At 38.6% G+C, this 23,766-nt stretch overlaps 1 protein-coding gene across 1 annotated transcript in view; it reads left to right on the forward strand.

The window, feature by feature from the left end:
* LOC142098562 (protein mono-ADP-ribosyltransferase PARP15-like) overlaps window positions 1-23,766 on the forward strand; it is a 50,110-nt gene that overhangs the window by 19,598 nt on the left and 6,746 nt on the right. Inside the window, exons 3-8 of the mRNA XM_075181399.1 lie at window positions 1,647-1,810; window positions 2,681-2,801; window positions 4,512-4,574; window positions 5,478-5,654; window positions 7,658-7,830; window positions 22,154-22,348. Of these exons, the coding sequence (XP_075037500.1) occupies window positions 1,647-1,810; window positions 2,681-2,801; window positions 4,512-4,574; window positions 5,478-5,654; window positions 7,658-7,830; window positions 22,154-22,348 (893 nt within the window). The remainder of the gene's footprint in view (window positions 1-1,646; window positions 1,811-2,680; window positions 2,802-4,511; window positions 4,575-5,477; window positions 5,655-7,657; window positions 7,831-22,153; window positions 22,349-23,766) is intronic.

Below are 23,766 nucleotides of genomic sequence, written 5' to 3' on the forward strand. Positions count from 1 at the left end.
GAAGCTATAACCGGCAATGAGGCAGCAGACCTCATTGCCTTAAATACAACCCATAACCAATCAGAACCTGCCCCTAGACAAGGCCACACTTGTAGGCTAATTGCCAGCACCTAGCAAGACCAATCAGGGCTTAGCCCTGAAATCCACACCTGCAGGCTAATGCCTGCTAATTCAGCCACAGGCTAAATCTGCCTGATTGTCCCTAGAGCGCATGCACGCCTGGCTGCCAGGACACGGCGCTGAAGAAGCGTCCGACCGTTGCCTTGGCAACGGTCGGGAGTTGGAAGGAAATGACGTCCCGGTCGTCATGGTGACGGCCGGGACGTTGAGACCTACAGGAAGCGAGCCGCCGCGGCTGTGAGTACCGCCGCGGCTCGTGACAGCTTCCCCATATAATTACACAAGTTCACTTGCCTTGACTCAGTGATGCATTGGCTCCCAGATACTGATAGACTGGGAGCAGGCCATGCAGTGATGACATCACCGCGCTGCGCTCTCCCAGCTTATCAGTGTCTGGGAGCCACCACCTGGCGGAGACGAGGTAAGTGAACTCGAGTAATTATATGGGGCCAGACAGAAGACAGATGGGCAAGCTAGGGAGCCCGGACAGATGGACGGGTCAGTCTTGACCCCCTAGGCTGTCAGGCCCCAACCGTACCACGCTGATGGCGGCCCTGTATCGATATATAAACCATGACCAAATTAAGGAATGTAAGAAAAAATGCCAATATTTTAGCTGAAGGAAATTATGTAAAAGCTGTGAAAGTGTAGATCAGCATTTGCTAAATCTGTCCAGCATGCTTCCAGCTTTATCTGATATGGTAGGGCTATATTGGTATTTATGAGCCCAAAGTCTTTTTTGTACCACCAGAAAATCCTAATCTGAGTATGTGACACATGAAATTCAATGTAAAATGTTATTACCGTGTCATATATATGCATTTCAGCTACTTAAACACTGCACATATCTGAAGCTTTTATTTCGTGACTACGAAAGAGTGTTTCCCACTGACTTTAATGTGTCCCTACACCTGCTTCAGAGCACTGTGATTTTCCAGTTGAAAAAATGTGGCACTGATTTTAATAATGACACACTTTCTGAATACTACACTTTTTCTGACAAATGTAGCATTTTATTGACGTGAAGCTTTTTGTTTATGAACACATGAACACTGTTTTAATGTCAAGCATGATTGTTTCACAGCATCTCAGCTGTCATGAGGCTGCATGCACCAAAAGGGTAGTAACTATCTCAACCAGACCTTCTGTGATTACCTTGCTAGTCACATACATAGCAGAAATTCTCTCTATAGACTTACAGTAGTGAATTCAAATATGAACAGTGCCCATGACAATGATCATGTAGCAAGTATAACTGACATAAAATGCTTTGTAATTATAGCTTTTTGTCCTAGATCAACACAATTTTAACAAACATGTTATAATTGTGGGGATGGGTATAGCAGAAGCATAAAATGAATTAGTAAATAAATAATTTGTTTAACAGGGCTGTAAAGAAAAGTCAAATTAAGACTGAATAATTAATTTTAGCATTGTAATTCATACAGTAGACGAACTTTCAAGTCTAAGTTTAGTTATCCTTTAAAGGAAATGCATTATATCATGTGTTGTACCTATTGTTTCAGGAGCATCTAATATAGATCCCAAGAGTTCGATTAAATTGATTATGAAAGGCATTGAAGAGTACATATTTGATCCTACGACAGAGAACTTCATTTCAGAAATCAATATTGTTGTGTCTGATCTGTATGTTTATCATGTATATGCAAATTTCTGGCAGGATTATGAGGTAAATGTAGAGTTTATGTACAAAACTTTTCAGTTGTCAGTCACCACCATTTTATAAAATATTTGTTGGCATAGTTTGCAGGCTAGTATTTAGATGTTGCCACTAGAAAATATACACCCCACATGGTCATACCCCTCAATTCTACACAGTCAAGCATTAACTGTACTGGAAAATAGGTGATTGATAAAGACCTAGTACCAAAAAAAATAGAAAAGTATATAGTTGATCTAAGTTAAGTTGATCTAAACGAATTGGGTTTATATTAATAGACATCTAAATATCTAAATAGAAAGGTACTGTCTTTATATAGTTTAGAACATAAATATTCTTTAGAATATTAATAGATTGATTAATAGAAACAGTATGTAACATTAAGTAAGAGAATATGTTTTTGCTTTTAGAAACACCTGATTTTCCTGGTGGTACTATTTAGAAATTTGATTCTTTGAAGACATTGAGGATTGTTATTTGTGAAAGCACTGACCAAGCTTTGCTCTACACATCTTGACATGTGGCAGTCAATCAATGGTCTGGAAAAATTAACAGCTAGAATTTGTTTAAATACCAGCATTTTAAAAATCTACTGTCACTGTTTGGAGGAGAATCGGCTGTCAGAAAGGGTAGATATGATGATTTATATCCCAAATGGCAGCGGTACTAGGCATCAGAACCCTGCTGGGCTGACATCTGGGGGATGGATGTTTACTAGTTAAATACATCTATGGATGGGCAATTTTCTTAGCTCTTGATGGAAACTTATTTTACAAATAAATGATTCATACTAAATCCATTTGTATTTTAGACTAAATGTTTAGAAAGGTTGTTTTACTATATTTTGTACAAATAATTATTTTTCTACTTTCTACTTAGAAAACTTTTCATCACTTCACAGCTTTTGGAAAAACTATAGAATTAATTAAAGGTGACATCACTGATCAGACTGTGGACTGCATTGTGAACCTGGCAAACAGTACTCTGAACCAATCGACTGGTAATTGTACTAGGTTATTACATACTGTCTGTATTTGTTTACTTTATGAACATACAGGCAGAATGGTTTAGTTGGTATTTAGCTTTGCTGAGAATGTATGCCAATTAGCAAAGTCATATTATAAGAGCTGCTTACATATCAAGTCTGCATTTACAGAAATGTTCAGGAGAGGGAAATGGTCAATTATGACAGTGTCATAGGTTCAGTGGAAAGACCCTCTAGTGATGTCCCGTGCCAACTAATGGGAAAATGCATACATTTTCACAAGTAGGTACATGGAATTTTGGGCCAAAATGTTGGTGTCTGTGTGGGTGTAAAAGATTCCACCATCCTATGGAAGTGTTGAGTGAATCAGGGTTGTTCCTTTCTAAGGGCCGATTAGGAGCACAAGTGGGCCTAGTTTTGCACAGTGTAAGTGTAAAAATGAGATTTCATTTTCTAGGTTATTCAATGTAGCTGATAGTAGTGGAAAAGTCAAGTTTAAGGAGCATTCGCCTTTTTTTAAAGGTAGAAAGACAGTCTTTTCCTCGCTTAAGATGGACTTGAATTTCCCAGCTGTTCAGAGGTGTCACAAGTGCAAACTCACCTTTATATTTTCAGTGAGACTCATTTTAATTTCCAGTTGCACTTTTACTGGAAAGCATATTTTTAGGCGCACTTCAACCAATATAGTAAAAACCCTTAAACGCACAAAAGTGATGCATGTAATCAGCACATGCTCTAGGTCACCTCACTCTTGTGATTAATTTAAGACATAAATTAGGCTAAAGCAAGCAGAATCTTAGGCAAAAAAAAGAGAAAATTAAATTAATGAAGGAACAGGTCCTAAACTGAAAGTAGGTTCCACTTTGTGGCATTTTTACTGTTTCCACTATATGCATTTTCCAGCATATCGACCTCTCAAATGGAGACAGATTGATTTTATTGTGGTATTTCGAATAGACCGGGAATTGAGCATTCTACTTTAAATGCACTTGGGCGACAACTAGGTTGCACATGCACAAATAAAAATTCAGTAGGGTCCTGTACTGAGAGGACTTACTGGTGTAGGTTTATTAAAGCAATATACATTTCTCTACTCTTTACTAATGACATGTTCAAAACCTAATGGTAGCTTAATGGAACTATCCCGTTTCTATTTTGTTTGTTTATTTGGACGTCTTTCTCTACAGCATCCACTTTAGCTCATCACTTCCTGAATATGATGTCCAGGCCCTGATATTGTCAGTGAATTTATTATATCAAGGGGAAATAGCATGACATTTGCCAGGGCTGGTGTCCAGGAAAGATGAAGAACGCTCATATGGTTCATGTGGTGTAAATGATAATTATTGCCCTCCAGAGTAATTTGCCTGGTCTAGAATAGACAACTTAAGCCAGATTCAAAGTTCTGACTAACAATAAAGTAGTAGTGTTTTTAATATCTATTTAAATTATATTGGAAATGTCAATTTGAACTTTTGTAGTAACTGTAAATTTCTGCTGTGCTATTCTTCCAGTGGCCAGTGTGAGGGTTAAACAGAAGACCAATGAGCTAAAGAAAAAAATCCATGATATTAGATACAATGTAGCAATTCAAATTTAGTGTGATAGATGTCTAAAATAACTGAACAAAGTGAAACATATTCATGACCATGTTATGAACAGCATTTTGCCTTTTGAGTATGTATTGCTAGCTTGTATATATGTGCTCTTTTTGTATATTTGCAGGTGTTTCTGGATCTATATTGGCTGCTGCTGGAAAAACTGTTAAGAAAGAATGCAAAAAAATTGGTACTTTTTTTTTTTTTTATATAAAAATGACACAATAAGAAAGATGTATAAATAACTCCAGCGGAAGCTGAAAAGCTGCAATATCACCCTTGTTTCAGAGTTTTTTGCAATCCCATTTATTGTAAAATGTATTTTGTACAGTATATTAGGCATAGCTCATGCATACCATACTTTTGTGTTCTTTATAATTTGAAAGTGTGAACTTTCTTTTTGTGATACCTTTATCTTCCTACATCAGTGTAGTAGCAGTCTCGCATCACAAACTGCTGTTGGGGGACCGTGTTGCATCTGCAGTATAACTTTCAAAATGTGTCTCACTGCTAGCCTCCATTCCTCTTCCTAGAATTTGACACAGCCCCTGTCATATGCATACTTTTCCTCCTTGACATAACAACACAAGTTGGTATGTCACTGTCTCTCATAAGATCCGTACACTATTCTCCTGAAATACTCTGTGCTGTGAAAATTATAATACTTATGATCACTTCTGTTATGTTGTGAACAATCCAGTGATTTGATTGGCTAAAAAAATGGGCATTCTGGATGAACAAGATATGAATGCAAAAAGGTGCTCTGACTCAAATACACCTTTGATGTGGTGATAGCGCCAAAAAAAATACAGTCTTGCTTTGTTCTTTACATTTAGAATCCCCATCCAACAATTAAATGACCTGTGCCACTGGAAGACAAAGAAACCTCTGGGTCTAAGTTGTATCTGCTGTAAATCGAGCAACCAAGCATAAAAAAACAGGATGTAGAGGTCTGCAGTAACAAATCTACAAAATTGAATTACAAGCACAATAATATATTTGTGCGCAAATCACATTAAAAAATAACATTCATTTGATACTTTTACTTTAAAGTAAATGCTCAAATACAAAGTTGTTTTTTTTTTTTTTTAAGGTGTATTACTAAATGATGGAATTGCAATAACGAGTGGTGGTAATACTAAGAGCAAAAAAATCATGCATATTATCGGAACAGCCAGTGTGGTTGGCTATGAGCCCTTAATGGACAGAATTCTGCTAGGATGCCATAACAATGGGATCACAAGTGTTGCACTGCCAGCCATAGGAACAGGTAAATCACAGTGTACAAAGAAAAGACATTGTTCCCCTAATTTCAATTCATATATTCCCCATTTGAAAATAACATGACTTGTAACTTATAATCAATTGGATCATTTTTGGGCATGATATGATGATATTGTTATGTCATCTCCTGGTAAGTCTCAGTGTGAAAATGCAATGTGAAGGGGAAGGGGGGGGTCTGCCAAAATGTAGGGGGTGCGTGTTTCCTAATGTTAGCACCCATATTTTATTAAATCAAGTACAACAATTACTAACACAACATTCAAGTATTGGCATAGTAACATTGCGCAGCTTTAAAACCACAACCTGAGTCTATGGGCCCTTGTTGTCCAGCTGCAACATCCAATTAGGAGCACAGCAAATGACAGTGAACACTACTCCTGTGAAAAAGCAGAACATAACTTTCTTTCGGTGGTGAAAGTGGGGGTGTATACCATACCGCCACATCTCCTGCTGCTTTGATTGTAAAACTATCAAATTCCATTCACTTATCATTCCCATTACATTTTCCATACCACCACTTCTAATTTTCCACTTCAACCACTGCATTCTTTTATATCGAATAAGCATGCTACATTGGTGCTTCCACAGTCATAAAAAAGAAAGCATTAGATTGGAATGGAATGTGGAAAAAAAAGGGGATATAGACTAAAAAGGAAAGCACTGAACTACGGAGCCAAACAAGAGTGAATCCAAATTGAAATGGGGGCAAACATGGAGGGGGAAGGGCGTGGGCAAACAGGATACCAGAAGTCAGACATGTGGAGGCCAGACAGAAGACATTGAGAGGGATAAGGGGGCATTCAAGAGACAAGGGAGCTTATGTAGAGTTGGATGTACATCTGATTGAGTGAAATACACATTTCCATACTGCACATGACACCAAATATGCATAAACATAAGTCCACACACAGATCATACACTTATGACTTCTACACTTAGAACAGGAGAGGGAAGGGTCAGGCAAGTGTGGGCCGAGTACTGTACGATCATGTACATGTAATTGTGACTGAAGTAAACCTGGATGTAGATACACCTGTCAGGAGGCAGATGTCCTGCAGGTTCTGGAGGGCTGGTGCAAAGAGACACAATGTTTATACTGGTGATCAGCAGCACTAGCTAGCCACTTCTGATTAGCTGATTGCGGATTAATCCCTATTGCTCCAGTACTTCATTCTTCAGTGTGGCTGCTATATTTTATGAAGTCTATTTATATTACATAATTGATATCTCAATTTGGACTGCAGCAGGAAAGAATATTCCCATTTGATTTTTAAAGGGGAAGAAACAGCAGATGTTTGCATTTTGTATTTGTGTTTGTATTCAATTATATTTATTATGGTAAATGTGACTTTTGCATTTATTAATAACTGTCCAGCCACTATTCTTACTTGTGTATATGACACTTTATTGCATTATTATATTGTGTACAAACTTTCGCATCTACTACTAACAATGTCAAGATGCATCTCTACACTATCACTACACTTTCTCTGAGCTGTCGTGGGGCATAAGTATACCTATTTGTTATGTCTCATGTACACCTGGTGTATTTGCAATTGTTGTAGAGCTGGCCCCATCTTGACATGCATCCAAGCAAACATATGCATGCAAATGCGCTTTATAATGCGGGTGTCTTTTTCCAGCTTATGTTCCAACTCTTCATGAGACCCAAGGGTTGTGGGAAGCTCCCAAAGGCAGGCAGCATGAATAAAACGTATATTGACTAGTTAGTTGTTATGTGTGTGTGGTGTTTGTATGTGTGTTAGATATTATTAATATGGGGGAGAGGTTAGGCTCAAGGTCAGTTTTTGCACCAGGAGCCTTTCGCTCTATGGCTGTTTTCAAATTACAATCTGGAGTTCCTATACTTTATTGTTTATAAAACTGATATTGCATATGATATGCAATTTTAAATAGTTTTCTACCAGCAGTACCGAAAAATGTAGACACTGATATAATAAAATTTTAATCAAATTGTTGTTTTTGCAGGAATCTCTCGTATTGACCCAGAAGAATCAATCAAGGCTATTTTGAGCAGTATTTTATGCTATTTATCAGAAACACCCCTTCCAACCCTTGCAACAATCACTATAGTTGTTATTCAAGAAAACATTTACAAAACGTATCTTAAGGTTTTTCAAGAAAAATGCACCGAAATACAGGTAAACCTAATCACTTTATCTAAGGATGTAATTAATCCACTATTTTAGGATTTGACCGAATTCTGAATCCTCAACAAGAGACTCTAAACATTATTAAAAATTTACAAAGCATTGAAAAAAAACATTCACAATAGCTATGAAAATTAGTAAAAGGTAAGGGTTAAAGAAGATACAGTGAATTAGATGGTTATACTTACATATCTGCTGTTGGCTTGATATATACTATAGGGAATAGAAACATGCAAATATTCTAGTTCTCTCATCAAATTTGTCTACAGTTCTACTTTGTTACGGTTACACTATATTTGTGCATTGTCAAACTGTGTCTCAGAGAGCCACTTTTCCTCAGTTCCCTCCTGCTGTCATCATTTGTCCTCCTCTTCTATAAATGTATTGTTGCAACTATTTTCTTCCTCTTCTCCTATATGTATGTTTTCAGTGTTATTTGTCCTCCAGTCCCCCTATAAATGTATTGTTGACACTCCTCATGGTGGGAACACTAATATTTATGGTTTTAAGTACATTCTAAAATGTAACCATATGGTATTATGTTATGTATGTGTTAATCAAGGTACCTGTGTCCCAAGAGTACTACAGTCACCCTGGAATTTCACAGTTTTCAGCCCAATGTGAAGCCCTCCTCACTCCAAGAACAACAGGTGCCCACTATCTTTCTATGAACGGGGACTATGTTTTTTAGTGGAAAGCTACCCCCGACCAGAAGCACACAAGATAACTGTGTACCAATTGGAATATGGATAGTAAATGAATGCCTTCCAGTACCCCACACCCACTACTGTGGGATATCAAGTTAGACTTAAATTGAGCAAAGACAGGATGAGTTGCGACAGACTGTATTGACTGGGATTTAAATCTTCCATTGAGCTGATCTCAAGCAGCCTTACTACAACCCTGGAACCCTTATATTGGAAAACTCTGTTCTGCCTTGTGTTGATGTGTACATCAGACTTTGCCTCAGCCCTGTTGGCAGAAAGCGCAAGAGAGGATTGGACTGCCACCACTAATATTGTCTGTGGGAAGTCAACAAATATATTCGGCCGTATTGCTTCCTCTTTTGGGGCTAGTTTTACTAAACTGCGGGTTTAAAAAAAGTGATGTTGCCTATAGCAACCAATCAGATTCTAGCTGTCATTTTTTAGAATGTACTACATATATGATAACTGGAATGCTATAGGCAACATATCCACTTTTTCAAACCCGCAGTTTAGTAAATATACCCCTTGGAGTTGTATGTTAACAAGGAGGAAAAGAGTAGGGGGTAAATGTATCAAAGTGCGAGTTTGCCAGCGTGTTTAAATCGCGGGTGTTTACCCGCGAGTTTTGAAAAAAAAAACTGAAATGTATCAGGCTGCGATTTTGACACTGAAGTTCAAAATCGCTGGTCATCTCTGGTGATTTTGTGCGATGTAAAACACTCCCGAGATTAGCTAACTCTCCTGTGTTTGGCAAACTCTCCTGTGTTGTAACAGTGAGTTGTAAACACATCACTGTTACACTGCCCCTGTCATACAGCTAATGGGGGAATCACCTAATACTGTACATAGAGCTTACGCAAGTAACGTAGCTCATTGCGCATGCGCTACGCTACTTGCGTAAGCTGTAATACAGTAAATATAGCTTACGCAAGTAGCGCATGCGCAATGAGCTACGTTACTTGCGTAAGCTCTATGTACAGTATTAGGTGATTCCCCCACTAGCGTGGGAAAATCACATAATACAGTACTTAGAGCTTACGCAATGAACGTAAGTTCATTGCGTAGCGGACCTCCTACCTAGTAGGAGGTGTTAGCGGTGGCTCCAGACTTTTATTATTTTTCTTCAATCAAGATTAAAGTGTCAGGATGTTACAAATATGGGGCCCCCTGGCCGAAGCAACGAAGACTTCAATCAACAAGGGGCCCCTTCTGGGTGAAGTGATGAAGATATTAGTCAAGCCATTTTGGAAGTACAAATATTATGGGACTGGGGCAAGCAGACTTTGGAAGAAGAAAGAAGGCATCTTTGGTGAGTATTTGGGGTGTTTTTATTTTTAATAAATAGATGTGGTTTTAATGAGGGTGGTTAGTGTATTTATTGTGGGTTTTTTATTTTTAATAAATATGTGTGGTGTTTACTAGGGTGCTGTTGTTTATTTAACATTTTGTTTGTGGAACTACAGGTCCCAGCAAGCCAGGGATGTCAGGGCATGTTGGCACTTGTGGTTCTCCAAGTGCCAACATGCCCTGGCTGCCGTGGGTATGCTGTAGTTATACAAGCAGCAGCATGGCCATACTGTTTTTGGCAACCTGGCTGGCTGGGACTTGTAGTTCCACAAACCAAAATGGCGGCCGTTTATTTTTTTCATTCTTTATCGCCGTATTACCTACTACCCACAGCCCAGGGGTAGTAGGAAGAGCCCTAGTGCTATCAGCACTGGGCTGGTTCTTTCTAGGGGGGGGGGGCGCTCTTTTTTTTCGGCAGACCCCACTCCCTAGGGCAGTGGTTCCCAAACTTTTGCAGTTCGCGGTAACCTTAGAGTCTCCAAATTTTTTCAAGGCACCCCTCCAAAATAAATATTGAGCAGTCCTGTTTTAGAAGTAGTTGGGTCAAAAAATTGTAATAAGTATTTAGGTCAGAACAGAAATACTTATTTAGTTGTATGCAAAAATGCCCCCTCTGCATCCAGACACTCTGCCCTCAGGCACTCTGCTCCCTCTGTCATGCTGTCCCCCCTCCTCTGCCCTCTGTCACGCTGTCCCCCCTCCTCTGCCCTCCTCTGCCCTCTGTCATGCTGTCCCCCCTCCACTGCCCCTCTCACGCTGTCCCCCCTCCACTGCCCCTCTCACGCTGTCCCCCCCTCCACTGCCCCTCTCACTCTGTCCCCCCCTCCACTGCTCCACTGCCCATCTCACGCTGTGTCCCTTCTTAATGCTGCGGATATGTTCAGCTAGTTGTACATGAAGTCGTCTGATGGTATGACCTATGTACTGTTGTCAGCACAGTCTCTATAGAAGGTAAAACACATCCCTAGAGTTGCATGTAAAAAAATCTTTAATGTGATATTGCAGTTTTTTATTGTTTTATTGAAAGTGTTGTATGGGTTTTGTAGTTTTTTGTTTAAGGTTCCTACTAGCAATGAATCTTCCACAGTATTGGAAACCTTTTGATTTATCTTCAGATTTAATAAATGATTGGATCTGTTGTTTAAGTTATATGTGGTTCTTTACTAATTTAATTTTTAAGTCAAGGGCTTTCCTAAACACTATGGGCCTGACTCATTAAGGAAAGTAAGGCCAAAAAATGAGTAAGTTTTCTACTAGACTAAATGAAAGGGGTGCAAATTTGGTTTTTTTTATTTCGCACAAAAGTTAAATACTGTCTGTTTTTTATGTAGCACACAAATACTTGGTAGCTAATTTGTACACTGAAATTTAAAGTTGATCTAGGACATGCCCTACCCCAGCTATAAATCTGCCACCACCCTCTAATGCAACATGGTGTTGCCAAGGTGCAAAGTTATTCTTTTTTTTTTTTTTTTACTTTCCTTAATGAATGTCTATGTCTGGTTTTGTAGGTAAAATAGTCTTAAGGTCTTAAACCTGTAACAAGATGTCCCAGTGCTTTTTTATAATATTTTTGACTTTGTAAGAAGATTTATGGTAATCAGTGATAAAGAAATTTTTATCCGTTTTCTGTTTGTTTTTTGGTTTGTAAACAAAAAATAGGGCTGCACTCTACTCAGATATAGGCAAGAGCTGCTATACTATAAGGGGAATTCCCATTCCCAGATAATATTTGAAGAAAATAATGTATACGCTCTATTGCCTACAGTATTAAAATGCTGGTCAATATGAAATAACTACTAAAATGTAAAATAATTACCTTTAATATTGATGACATATATAATTGACACATTAATATGTGTATAATTCAAACATGGGTCAATTTGACCATAAACCAGCAAAGAATGGATTACAATATAATAACATATAGTTCTTATCACAAAGGATCAGTTTACCACTTCCAGTAAAGTCCAAGGATCGTAAGTTAGGTGTTGATTTTGTAATCAAATAATAATCAGTTGCAATTGAATGGCATATAATTCTGTCCCAAGAGGTCAATTGTTAAACTGCCAGTGGGGGCCAAATATAAGTTCATAAAAACAAAGATTGATACCGATTGATACTTGCGTTGCGGGATCCAGAAAAATGCAAAAAGCCGTGTGTTGAAAGTTTGATCTAAGAACAGATTCTAAATCAACTTACTGGTCCTGTGTCGGGCCCGGAGTGGTTGCAATGGCAGTGATATCCTATGATGTAACAGACTCTTCCGTATGATTAAGGGAGGCGATACCAGCAGCTATAGTGTAGTGAAGGATCCTCGGTGAGTAAACAAGAAAGCAGCAGCGGGTAACATTCAGCGTGCGTTCCACAGTGGAACACACGATAACTCCTTCCTGTGTGGCGTCACTTGGTGGGTGGAACCCAACGCGTTTCATTTGCGAATGCAAATTTTCTCAGGGGATGTGGCCATCGGCATGGAGGGTAGGTGTATATAACCCTCATTAGCCAATCAAGTTTAGATGGCATTAAATGATTGTTGAAAGGTGTTAACCAGTGATTCATTCATCACACTCAGGTAAAAATAGCGATTATGTTAACATGTATAAATTTCAATAATTAAACAGTAACTGGAATCGTATTTAGTACAATATAATAGTTAAAGAGTTGATCTGTTAGATTATACTTTAAAGTTAAAATGATTATAAATATAAAATTAAAAACAATATAAAATATAAAACGCATATTAAGGTTATAATAGCATTATGAGCATTTGAAACACAAATAAAATTACATTTTGCCACTGAGTCGATTCATACTCAAGATTCTTAAACTATTGATATAAAGGATAATTGTGGGTGAAGGAATTTGTAAATAATAATCCATATGGGGAATTATGACTTTATTAATACATTAAACCCATGTTTACTATAAAAGCCCGTAACATCATGTCTGTGAAAATAAATGAGGAGGACATAACAATAGTGTTGTCTTCACCATATCACCACATGTGGGGTATTATTTCTCATACATGCTTACTACCATCCCAGATGTTCCCGGGTGGTCTCCCATCTCGGTACTCATCTGGCAACACTCTGCTTGGCTTTCAAGGCCGGCAGAGGTTGGGCATTACCAGGGTGTTATGACCGTAGTGTGCATGGAGATACCACCTTTGGGAGATGTTTAGACCATAGACTCAGTGATATCACTCACCCAACAACATCATATTAAACTAATATTACACAGAGAGATCGAATTCCACATTTAATCCTCGTTGTGTAAGGGTGTTTAAGAGGAAAATCATCCTAGATTCCTCTTTGTTGATAATCTTAATATTATTTCCACCTCTCCAGTTATTCGGTATATGTTTAATGCCTATAAAGCTTAATCCTGTGGGGTCACAATCGTGCTCAAGTTTAAAGTGATTTGATAGGTGATGTTTCTTGAAACCATTTTTAATGTTTCTAATGTGTTCCCCTATCCGATTTTTTTAAAGATCTTATTGATATGCCCACGTATTGTTTTCCACATGGGCATTGTAACAAATAAATCACATTTTTTGTATTACAGGTTATGAAGTCCTTGATGATGAAACTGGTTGTATTGTATGAAGAATAGAATTTAGGAATGGCATTAGTAATCCTGCATTTAAGAGTTTTACAATTAATGCATTTTCCACAATAGTAGAAACCTGGTTTTTGGCTAGTAGTAATTAACCAATCATTTTTGGTAGTGCTATTTTTTATATGGTTCTTAACTAGAACTTGTTTTAGATCCGGGGCCTTCCTAAAGACCACCTTCGGATGTCTCGGAAGTAAAGGACCTACTGTCTCGTCTTTTAATATAATGTGCCAGTGTTTGTTTATTATATGTTTTAATTGTTGAGCTCCACTCATGTTGTCGGATACAAAATACACCTGATTATTGTCTGTCTGTACCATATTAGGGGTATTGGGCATATCTGTGGTTTTATATTGCAGTAATTGGCTGGGCTCTGCGTGTTTTAGTTTATCAAATGCTTCATCAAGGAGGTTTTGTTATGGTGCTGGTAGTTACAGGTCTGATAGTCAAAGCATGCCTGTACACGACCAGATGCTGAGTCTACTAGGTTCAGAAAAAGGAGGCAAGACATGATGTAGTTCTTCAATACTTCAATGATTGATAAAACATGTATATATATATATATATATATATATATATATATATATATATATATATATATAAATATACAGATGATGATATGCAGATGTCAATAGCCAAGGCGGAGCGTGACAAGATGATAACCACAATAGCAGTCTATTCACAGCACAGATGATAATATGCAGGTGTCCAATAGCCACAGTGGAGCGTGACAAGGTGATAAACACAATAGCAGTCTATTCACAGCACAGATGATAATATGCAGGTGTCCAATAGCCACGGTGGAGCGTGACAAGATGATAACCACAATAGCAGTCTATTCACAGCACTGATGATAATATGCAGGTGTCCAATAGCCATGGCGGAGCGTGACAAGGATAAACACAATAACAGTCTTGTTATATGCACATGAACAGACTTGCAGCAGGCTGTGAATCAGTAGAGGCTCAATAGAGAGAAAACAAAGTCTTGTAATATGCACAAGGTGATACTTGCAGTAGGGGAGTCCCAGTAGAAGTGCTACAGCACTAAGTAGAGAACTGAAACTCATGCACAGGAAAGACACAGGGTCAGGATACACAGGAGTCCAAGGAATCAGGCTAGCAATGAGCAGATGTCAGTGCTGAGTTTAAATAGAGCAGGTTAGAGTGCCCCGCCCTGAGGGTGAGTCATGTGATGCACAGAAAAACAGAACAGACAGGGAAAGTAACAAAACCTGGTCAGGATTGTTACAGGTTTATGTCATACTTCTTTTCTTGAAACTGGGTTATCATTAGAGTACCTTGCTCAATATAATCTTCTAATTGTGTGCAGTTGCGTTGGATCCTAGTAAATTGACTGTATGGGATACTTTTCAGCCACTGGGGGTGATGGTGGCTATCTGACAGGATGTAACTGTTCACATCGACCAGTTTCCTATATGTTTTGGTTGCTAATGTGTTATCAAGGATGAATATTTCTAGGTCTAAGAATTCCACAGCAGTTTGACTGTATTTAGCTGTGAAATTCAACCCATAATCATTCGTATTAATGTGGGACAAAAAATGAAGAAGGGAGGATTCTGGTCCATCCCAAACGATGAAAACATCATCAATAAATCTTCTCCAGAGCACCAGATTTCACGCCCAACTATTGTTGGACCAAATGTTCTGGTTTTCCCAGAAACTCATAAATAAATTAGCATGGCTGGGGGCAAATCTGGTGCCTATAGCAGTCCCTTGTATTTGCAAATATAATTGGTCATTGAACCAGAAATAGTTGTGCTTCAAGATGAATTCTATATTAGTAAGGATGAATTCTATTTGTCTACTGTTCGTACTAGGGCCTTGGTCTAGAAAGTATCTTGTGCTTATGATACCCAAATCATGTTTTATGACAGTGTATAAGGAAGTTACATCACACGTGACCAACCAGTAATTTTTCTTCCATGTAATGTCTTTTAGAATTTGTAAAATATGTGTAGTGTCTTTCAAGTACGCTTTTTGTTGTTTTACATATGGCTGGAGATAAGTATCCAGATAATGAGAGAGATTGGCAGTTATGGATCTGATCCCAGAAATTATCGGTCTTCCTGGAGGATGTGTACTGTTTTTGTGAATTTTTGGTAAATAGTATATTACTGGGATAATAGGGTTGGGGTTGTGCAGATAGTTGAATTCATTAATGGTCAGGATACCAAGGTCCCTCCCTTCAATGAGTAGAGATTTCAATTGTTCAGAATAGGTGACAGTTGGGTTTGTACTTAGACGTTCATATGTGGATGTATCCGACTACAATCTACACATCTTTTGATTATAGTCACTAGTATTGAGAATTACTATACCCCCACCCTTATCCGCTGGTTTGATGATAATGTCTTTTGTGTTTTGTAATACTTTAAGTGCCTCCATTTCGGCCTGTGTCAGGTTGATGGCCTTGTTTTTATGTTGTTTAATTTTGTCAATGTCATCTAAAACTAGAGTCTCAAAACTGTCAATTGAACTACCTTTAACTTGTCGTGGATAGAAATTTGATTCAGGTTTTAAATTTGTATGTCTATATGATACCTGTTGTTCTCTAACAATACGCTCTAATGGAGTTTTAGCGAAAAAATTTCCTTAAAGTTAGTTAGTTAAACGTTGATCATCTAGGAAGGTATTAAATTTGTTCATCGGTTTTGTAGGGGCATATTTCAATCCTTTGTTTAATACACTAATTTGTGATTGTGACAGTGTGTGTTTGCTTAAATTGAAGATCCCTGTAGGTGTTAGTTAAGGAGATAAATTGTATATGGTTTGGATTTTGGCTTTTTGACCTCCTCTCCTTTCTCGTCTGAGGTGACTAGTTTCCTTTTTGTAGGGTTTGACTGTTTGGATCTTACGTGTAGATTCATAAATGTTGGACCCAGTCCTAAAAAATCACCTCTTTGAGAAATAGGATCTGTATCATTTGTATTATGTGGTTCAGGAGTTTCAACATATTTGAGTGGCTCCAAAGCTACTGAGGGGGTACAGTATAGAGTATTATCTCTGTAGTGAGTACGAAATTTGGTGTTGGAGGTGAAGAGACTTGTGTCAAGGGATTATCTATATTACCCGATTGATGTTTGTTGGGTGTATTTTGCTGCCAACCCAGTTCAAAATATTGGATGGCCAAATTATCGTAGTTGAAACTGGAATCCTCATAGACAGATATGGAACCAGATGAGGTGTCTGTATCTGAACTGACACTATTTCCTGTGAATTTAAAATCAATATCAGCAGACTTATTAGGTTTATGGTGTATAAATGACATGTATTGCTGATAAAACATATCCATTTTTTTGTATGGCAATTTGGGTCGTAAGCAGGATTGCACATGTGTTTTGGTGTGGTTTTGTAGTTCTTGTGCAAGCTTTGATGTCATCAAATTATGAGTTTTAGAGCATTTAGACCTTTTTTTTTATTGTTTTTAACATCAAATTTGTCTCTCATATATTTTGATTTTTTTCTTTTCTATAATGGACTGTTCTTTTTTTATCTAACATACCTCTTATTAAATGTAGTAATTCCTTGTTTTTTTGTTTGTCTTTGTATTTTACCAGCTCCTTTATATTTAGGTTAGTTGTTTCTGTGAAAGCCCTATCTACAGAGCTCTGATTATATATCTTCTTTAGAAATTGTCCCTGTTTTAGAAGATGGACGATATCAGAGCAATTTCTCCTTATCCTTTTGAATTGTCCAAAAGGAATGTTTCACAACCAGTTTGGATGGTGGTTGCTTGTCGCTAAAATATTGTCACTCTCTGGTCTCCCGCGGTGTCTCCCCGGGAGCCGGCAAGCGCGCCCTCTGCTCTTTCGCTCCGTCCCCAGCAGCCTGTCTTACCTATTCGGCCGCAGCGGCTGTCCTGACTCCTCTCCAGCGCTGTGTATGTCGGCTGCTGTCAGCGCATGCGCAGAACCATTAATCCCTTTTCTCTCCTTCTGCCCCCTATTGGCTGCCCTAAATGAACCAGCCCTATATCAAGTATTTCTACCCTAGACTCTGGGCTGATTCTTTCAGTCAGTTTCTACCTACTGTCCTAGAAGCAGCTCCTGTGCTATTTCGTTCCTGGTTCCGGTGTTTTCCATAGTGTGCATCCCAGTGTTCTTGCTCCTCCGGGCTTCAACGCTGCAGATCATCCCTACCAACCACTTACAATTGGCAGCGCTGCAAACCATCCCTACTAACCACTTCTAAGTGACAACGCTGCAGATCATCCCTGCTAATCACTTCCAAGTGGCGACGCTGCAGAACATTCCTTCTAACCACTTTCTAATTGGCAACGCTGCAGATCATCCCTACCAACCACTTCCAAGTGACAATGCTGCAGACCATCCCTACTAACCACTTCCAAGTGACAACGCTGCAGATCATCCTTGCTAATCACTTTCAAGTGGCGACGCTGCAGAACATTCCTTCTAACCACTTCCTAAGTGGCAACGCTGCAGATCATCTTTATTATCACTCCCTAGTGGCAATTTCACAGATCATCACCAAACTCCAGTTGTCAGTAGTAATGGCTACAGATCTCCAGTGGCTCTACATCTTCTATATCTTCCGTGTTTTACTACCTGTCAAATCCTTTGCTCATTTTCTTGTGGTTCGTTGGGAACTTCGCTAGGGGGTCGCGACCTGCAAGTGGAAGCTGCGAAGTTCATATTCTTTTGCGGGAATCACTGGCGAACACCTTTCACTTGTTAGACTCAGCACCTCTAGCTGAAGTCACGCCAATCCCGGCTGAACTACCATGATCTAGCTGTCCCTCGTTGGTACCGTGACAAATATAACAATTTATATCTACAGATTTGTGGTAGGTTTTTGTTTTTAGCTGGTGAATGTCAATATAGATGTCTAAATCTAGAAATTATTGATTGGCTAAATTTAGTTGTTAATGTTAAATGGTAAGGGTTATTGTTAAGTTGTTCGATAAAGTTGCATAGAAAAGATTCATCACCTCTCCATATGAATATGCCATCAATGTAGCAACGCTTTTGGACCAGATTCACTCCAGCTACTGAGCCAGAACAGATATTCTTGATCTCCCACTTGCTCATAAATAGATTAGCGTAGCTAGGAGCGAATCTGGTCCCCATGGTCGTGCCTCTCGTTTGCAAGTAGAATGTATCTGGAAACCAAAATAGTTATGTGTTAGAATGAAATTAATGCTATCATGAATGAATTTAGATTGTTCTAGTTTGAGGTCTGGATCATTGGATAGAAAATGTGCTATGCTCTCTTCACCTTGTTTGTGATCTATCACAGTGTAGAGTGATGTCACTTCACTTGTGGCTAACCAGTAGTCTTCATTCCAATTTACACTGTCCAAAATGTTCAAAATCTGAGTTGTGTCTTTAATATATGATTTTTGGACCTTAACATATTTCTGTAGGTATGTATCTATATAGTGTGAGGGATTTGAGGTTAGTGAATCAATGCCGGATATTATTGGTCTACCCGGTGGTTTCTTGGTGTTTTTGTGAACTTTTAGCAAGTAATAAAAAATGGGTACTTTTGATTGTGAGGTGTTGATATATTCAAATTCCTGTTTTATGAGAATGCTAATTCAAGGCTTTGTTTCAGAAGGTCTGTTAATGTCTTCTGAGATTTCTTAGTTGGATCTGTGGTTAATTGTTAATATGTTGTTACGTCATGTAGGATCTTGCGTGACTCATTGATGTAGGCTGTTTTGTTCAAGATCACAATCCCCCCTCCCTTGTCGGACAGTTTTATAATTATGTTCTTATTGTTTTGTAAATCTTGTAGGGCCAATGACTCTGCTTTTGTAAGGTTGCAATGAATGGGTCTATTTGAGCTGTTTATTTTATCTATATCATTCATAACCATTCTCTCGAATGATTGTATCATTGGTCCTTTAAAATAACTAGGATTACATTTAGATGAAGGTTTTAAGATTGAATGTTGGAATTTGGATTCGGGTTGGATTTTGGTACTGGTAGCTGTGGATTTTAGAAAAAAATTTTCAGAGTTAATTTCCTTGTGAATTTATTTAAATCTAAATACATCTCAAATTTATTAATTTTACTGTTTGGTCTTTTAAACATATTTGTTAAAATCCAACAACATATAATATTACACAATGTCACTCTTATAATGCAGGGTTACCATCTGCATCTCTTCCTATACATGTATTTTGTAATATTGCAATATAATATTTCTCTCCACTGTGACTGAAAAGTCCTCCATATGGCTGGGCCGCAGATAAAAAAAGCAGCGGGTACCGCTGCATATCAGGCCAATTGCCAATCAGGCAGTAGCATGCGCCGCCTCATTCTCGTCTGGTTGCCAAGTAACACCAACTAGCGCCTTTTGTATGTACTGCTGGCATCTAGCTGCTGCATAGCTAATCCATTCATTATTGTCTGCTGCACTAGTGCTGCCAATTAGGCTAGTTTTCCTCATTGATACCTCTGTAAATAAAAGCTCCTTCCTGTCTATAACCTGTGTTGTGATAGTTTCTGCTAAAGCTAATGTATTGTTTGAAATACTGACCTGAATGGACTCCATGTTGTGACCTGGACCGTGCCTTGGATTTTGCTTTTTTCTCCTACCATTGCCTGTTTCCTGTATCTGCTATTAACATCTTCCTGCCCTGGCCTTGGTCTGTTAACCTGATTTTGACCTGAAATCTGCCAGTCCTGACGTCAGCCTGTATTATGGTTTATATTGAACGCAGCTAGTAGTCTGCCCTGACCTTAGGTCTGTATTTTGTAATATATCCTGCTACTCTTGCTGCTGTTTGCACACCTTCTTCCGTGTTCTGTCCACCCCCACATGTAATATTGTGTTTTATAAACCGCTACTACCACGAGTTAAGACCTAGGGGCAAAGGAGTACTTTTGGAGCATATTGTGTTCCTTGAAAAGGGGATGCTATAGGCAAAGACCTCCTGAAGAATGCTCTAGTGGTTTATAATCTCCTCCAATATTGTCATAACACTATCTTATTATGGTAAAATGAGGGATTCAACTTGCACCTCCATTGCTATACCTGGCTTCCCCCTTTAATGGACTGTGGGTGAGATACTTTTCATCACTTTTGAGATCCCCAATTGTCGCATGTTCAAGAAGGGATGGAAATAAGGCATGTTCAAATTAAAGTTAAGCTCACCAGGACTCCATCTTCTCTTTGTAGCCTCAATCATATTTTTCCATGTATTCATGTACTGGTAATGTCTGTGAACAAGCTGTAGCCAGCCTGGGGATACCAAACCTTCAATGACTATTCTGAGTGCAGAGTGGCATTATGGCTATGCCAGTAGCGGCACTATGGCTCCAGAGGACCAGGCAAACTTTACCATACTCCAATGAATAAGTTAATCCTGGGTGCATGCCATTGCTAATTACATCTCCAGTTATTAGGCTGTTGATATCCATTGTGTGGAACTCGTTATCTGCAGACATCGTGGAGCCGCCAGCACCTGAGTCACAACACAGTCCCAGGGAGATGAAAGATCCAGTCAGGGTGGTAGAAGAAGGAGCACTACCCTGAAGGTGGGGTACAGGTGACTAGATAAAAGACTATGTCCAGAGACCAAGAGAGCTATTCAGCTGTGGCATCGTGGAAGCTGGAAGTCAGGACTGGCTAGAGGTTATGGCCTCTACTGGACAGCAGAGGATTGGGAGCCACACGGAGACTGAAGAATGGAGGTCTTCTTCCTTCAGTCTTGTTCCCTGCAGGTCTTGTGGATGTGTGTGCCCATTGAAAGCAGGGTGACAGTTAAGACGCACAGCTGTCTCCCAGCAGGAGAGAAGGTAGTTCCATCTCAGACGGCACTTGAAACATATATCCACAGATATTGGCTGAAGAGACTAGTACTTATAAAGTATGTTTCCTATGTGTAATTTTGCAGTGTTACATTATAAGTGTTAACATTTTGTTTAAAAGTGCTATAATGCTGTTGTATTAAACTTTAAGTATGCTTTTATTCAGATATTTACCTGTGTGTGCTAATACTTTTCCCACATCCACAGTACTGGCGGGTAAAAGGCTGTAAGTTAACTCAGTGAGCTCTGACTTGGTGCAGGATTTCTATGATTACACTCTGTGCCAGCGAATAGCCTGTATGCTCCACTGATAGTGTCACTCATATTTATCAATCTCAAACTATGTTATAAATGTTACTATTTTATACTATAATATTCTATTTTATTCTATACTAAATATTTATATAATTTCTTTCAGCAAATTCAACGGGAAGAACAAATAATATCAGCAATTCAAGCAATGGGTATTTATGATTACTTTTTTAAATAATATACCATTATTAAATAGAACTAGCTTTATACATAACAGTTCCCAGTAACATCTATAAATATATTTATGTTAGGGACCTGAAGATACTTTGATAACTATTGTTCCACATAGAAAGGATTTAGGTTTCTATCCACATTTTGTTGTGGGTCTCCTATGATTACTATTTACAGGGACAAGGTTGTCATTGGTTCATGTTGAATGGCTGCATTCACAGGTATACTGGTTCAGCTGGCATAATGACTGCTTCTATTGTGTATTAGCAACAGGGGCATTTTCTCTAACATGGAACTTCTAGATTTATTCAGGTTTATAATAACCTTGCAAAACACAATAAATCTACTGTTCATTTAGATCATTGTAAAATGCAATATATTCCATGTTTCTACTCCTGCTAAAACAGTGAAAATTGAATACCCAAAAACATGGACTAACATTGGAGAAATGGATCTCCAGGAGGTGACACTGAAGATAGACTCCCAGGAATACAAAGATGTTGCAACTAAATTCATCACATCCGCTGCACCAAGTTCATTAAAATTGGTGGAGGTAAACATTGTTGGTTATTAATGTTAGCATTATTCTAATATGTGAAGAACAGCAATCCTTTGCACAATGAACATTATGAATAGTCCAGTACTAGGAGCACGCTCACTCTGCTCCTAAGAAATATCCTGTCTCATGGTAATGCTACTAGCTTTCAGTACATTGGCTTTGATTAATAACATGAAATTAGTGTCACAGGGACTCCTGCCCATACCAACAGCTAATTGAAATAGTGTCTTTGGCATGTATGACACAGTGGGGGAGGGACATAGTTTTATAGATGAATTTTCCCAATAATGGTATGTGTGTTAATAATTTAGGCTGTATTATCAATGTTAGATTTTCCAAAACTGCATGTCTAGAAATCTTTAAAGCAGTAAATATTTTAATTATTTAACTTTCTAAGGTCACAAGGATCCCCTTGCTCAAGATAGGTGTTATGATAATTTGTATACCTTAAATGTATGGCTTTTATAATTATGAAATAAAAAAATAACGGCACCTATGTGACCTGCAGTTTGGTTATGCCCTATATTTCATCCCCGTATTAATTTTTAGGTCACAAATATAGCCGTGATTCTAATGAATGGGGTCAATCTGGAAATAGCCAATCAGAAGCTGCTAAAAAGTGCTGCTGAGGGTCATCATCATTGCATATGTTTGCACCATTCCTCTAGCAGGCGCAAAAGATACGCCTTTTATAAAGCTGAGGATGTATCCACATCTAATTGAATTGCAATTATGTGAACATGCCCTTACTGCACTTGGTCTACACTTGTTCACCCCTTCTCTCACCCAGACTACCTCTCCAGGCATTAGCAGTTATAAGTTGAACATGCACCAAAAATTTGATAAGGAGCTATGTGTACATTATTTTGTGCCCATACACAGTACAAAATACATATCTTGTACAAAAAAAGCATACATCTAAATTAGCCCCTAAGTATTTGGCAAACAACCGAGGTTCCACTGTGAACATGCTCACATATGTCAGATCATGTCTGTCACGTACCGGACCCACAGACCAGTCTGTCAAGGTTCAACACGATTACCTAGGGGCCACCACTGCTTCTCCCTCTGACGGCACTATCTTGGATTCGGGTCTGCGCATGCGCAGACTCATCTTTTATCTTCTCTGGCATCCATCCATAGGCTGATTGTATTTTCTCCCACTCACCTCTCTCAGGTATTTGAACTCACCTGTGTCGCTCCTAAATTACCAGACCTTCTTGTTCTTCAGCCTGTTTAGTTTGGATAAGTTGGTTCCCTGCAGTGATCCAGGATTCCTATTTCACAGTCATCTGCTAACTTGGAAACCAAAGTCTTTAGCTTCTCAGCTTAACCTGGCAATCCAGTCTTCCTATTTATACAGTCATCTGCTATCTTGGAAAACCAGAGACCCCAGCCTCTCAGCTTAACCT

This window comes from Mixophyes fleayi, chromosome 7, assembly GCF_038048845.1.
Source record: "Mixophyes fleayi isolate aMixFle1 chromosome 7, aMixFle1.hap1, whole genome shotgun sequence".
Taxonomy (NCBI): domain Eukaryota; kingdom Metazoa; phylum Chordata; class Amphibia; order Anura; family Limnodynastidae; genus Mixophyes; species Mixophyes fleayi.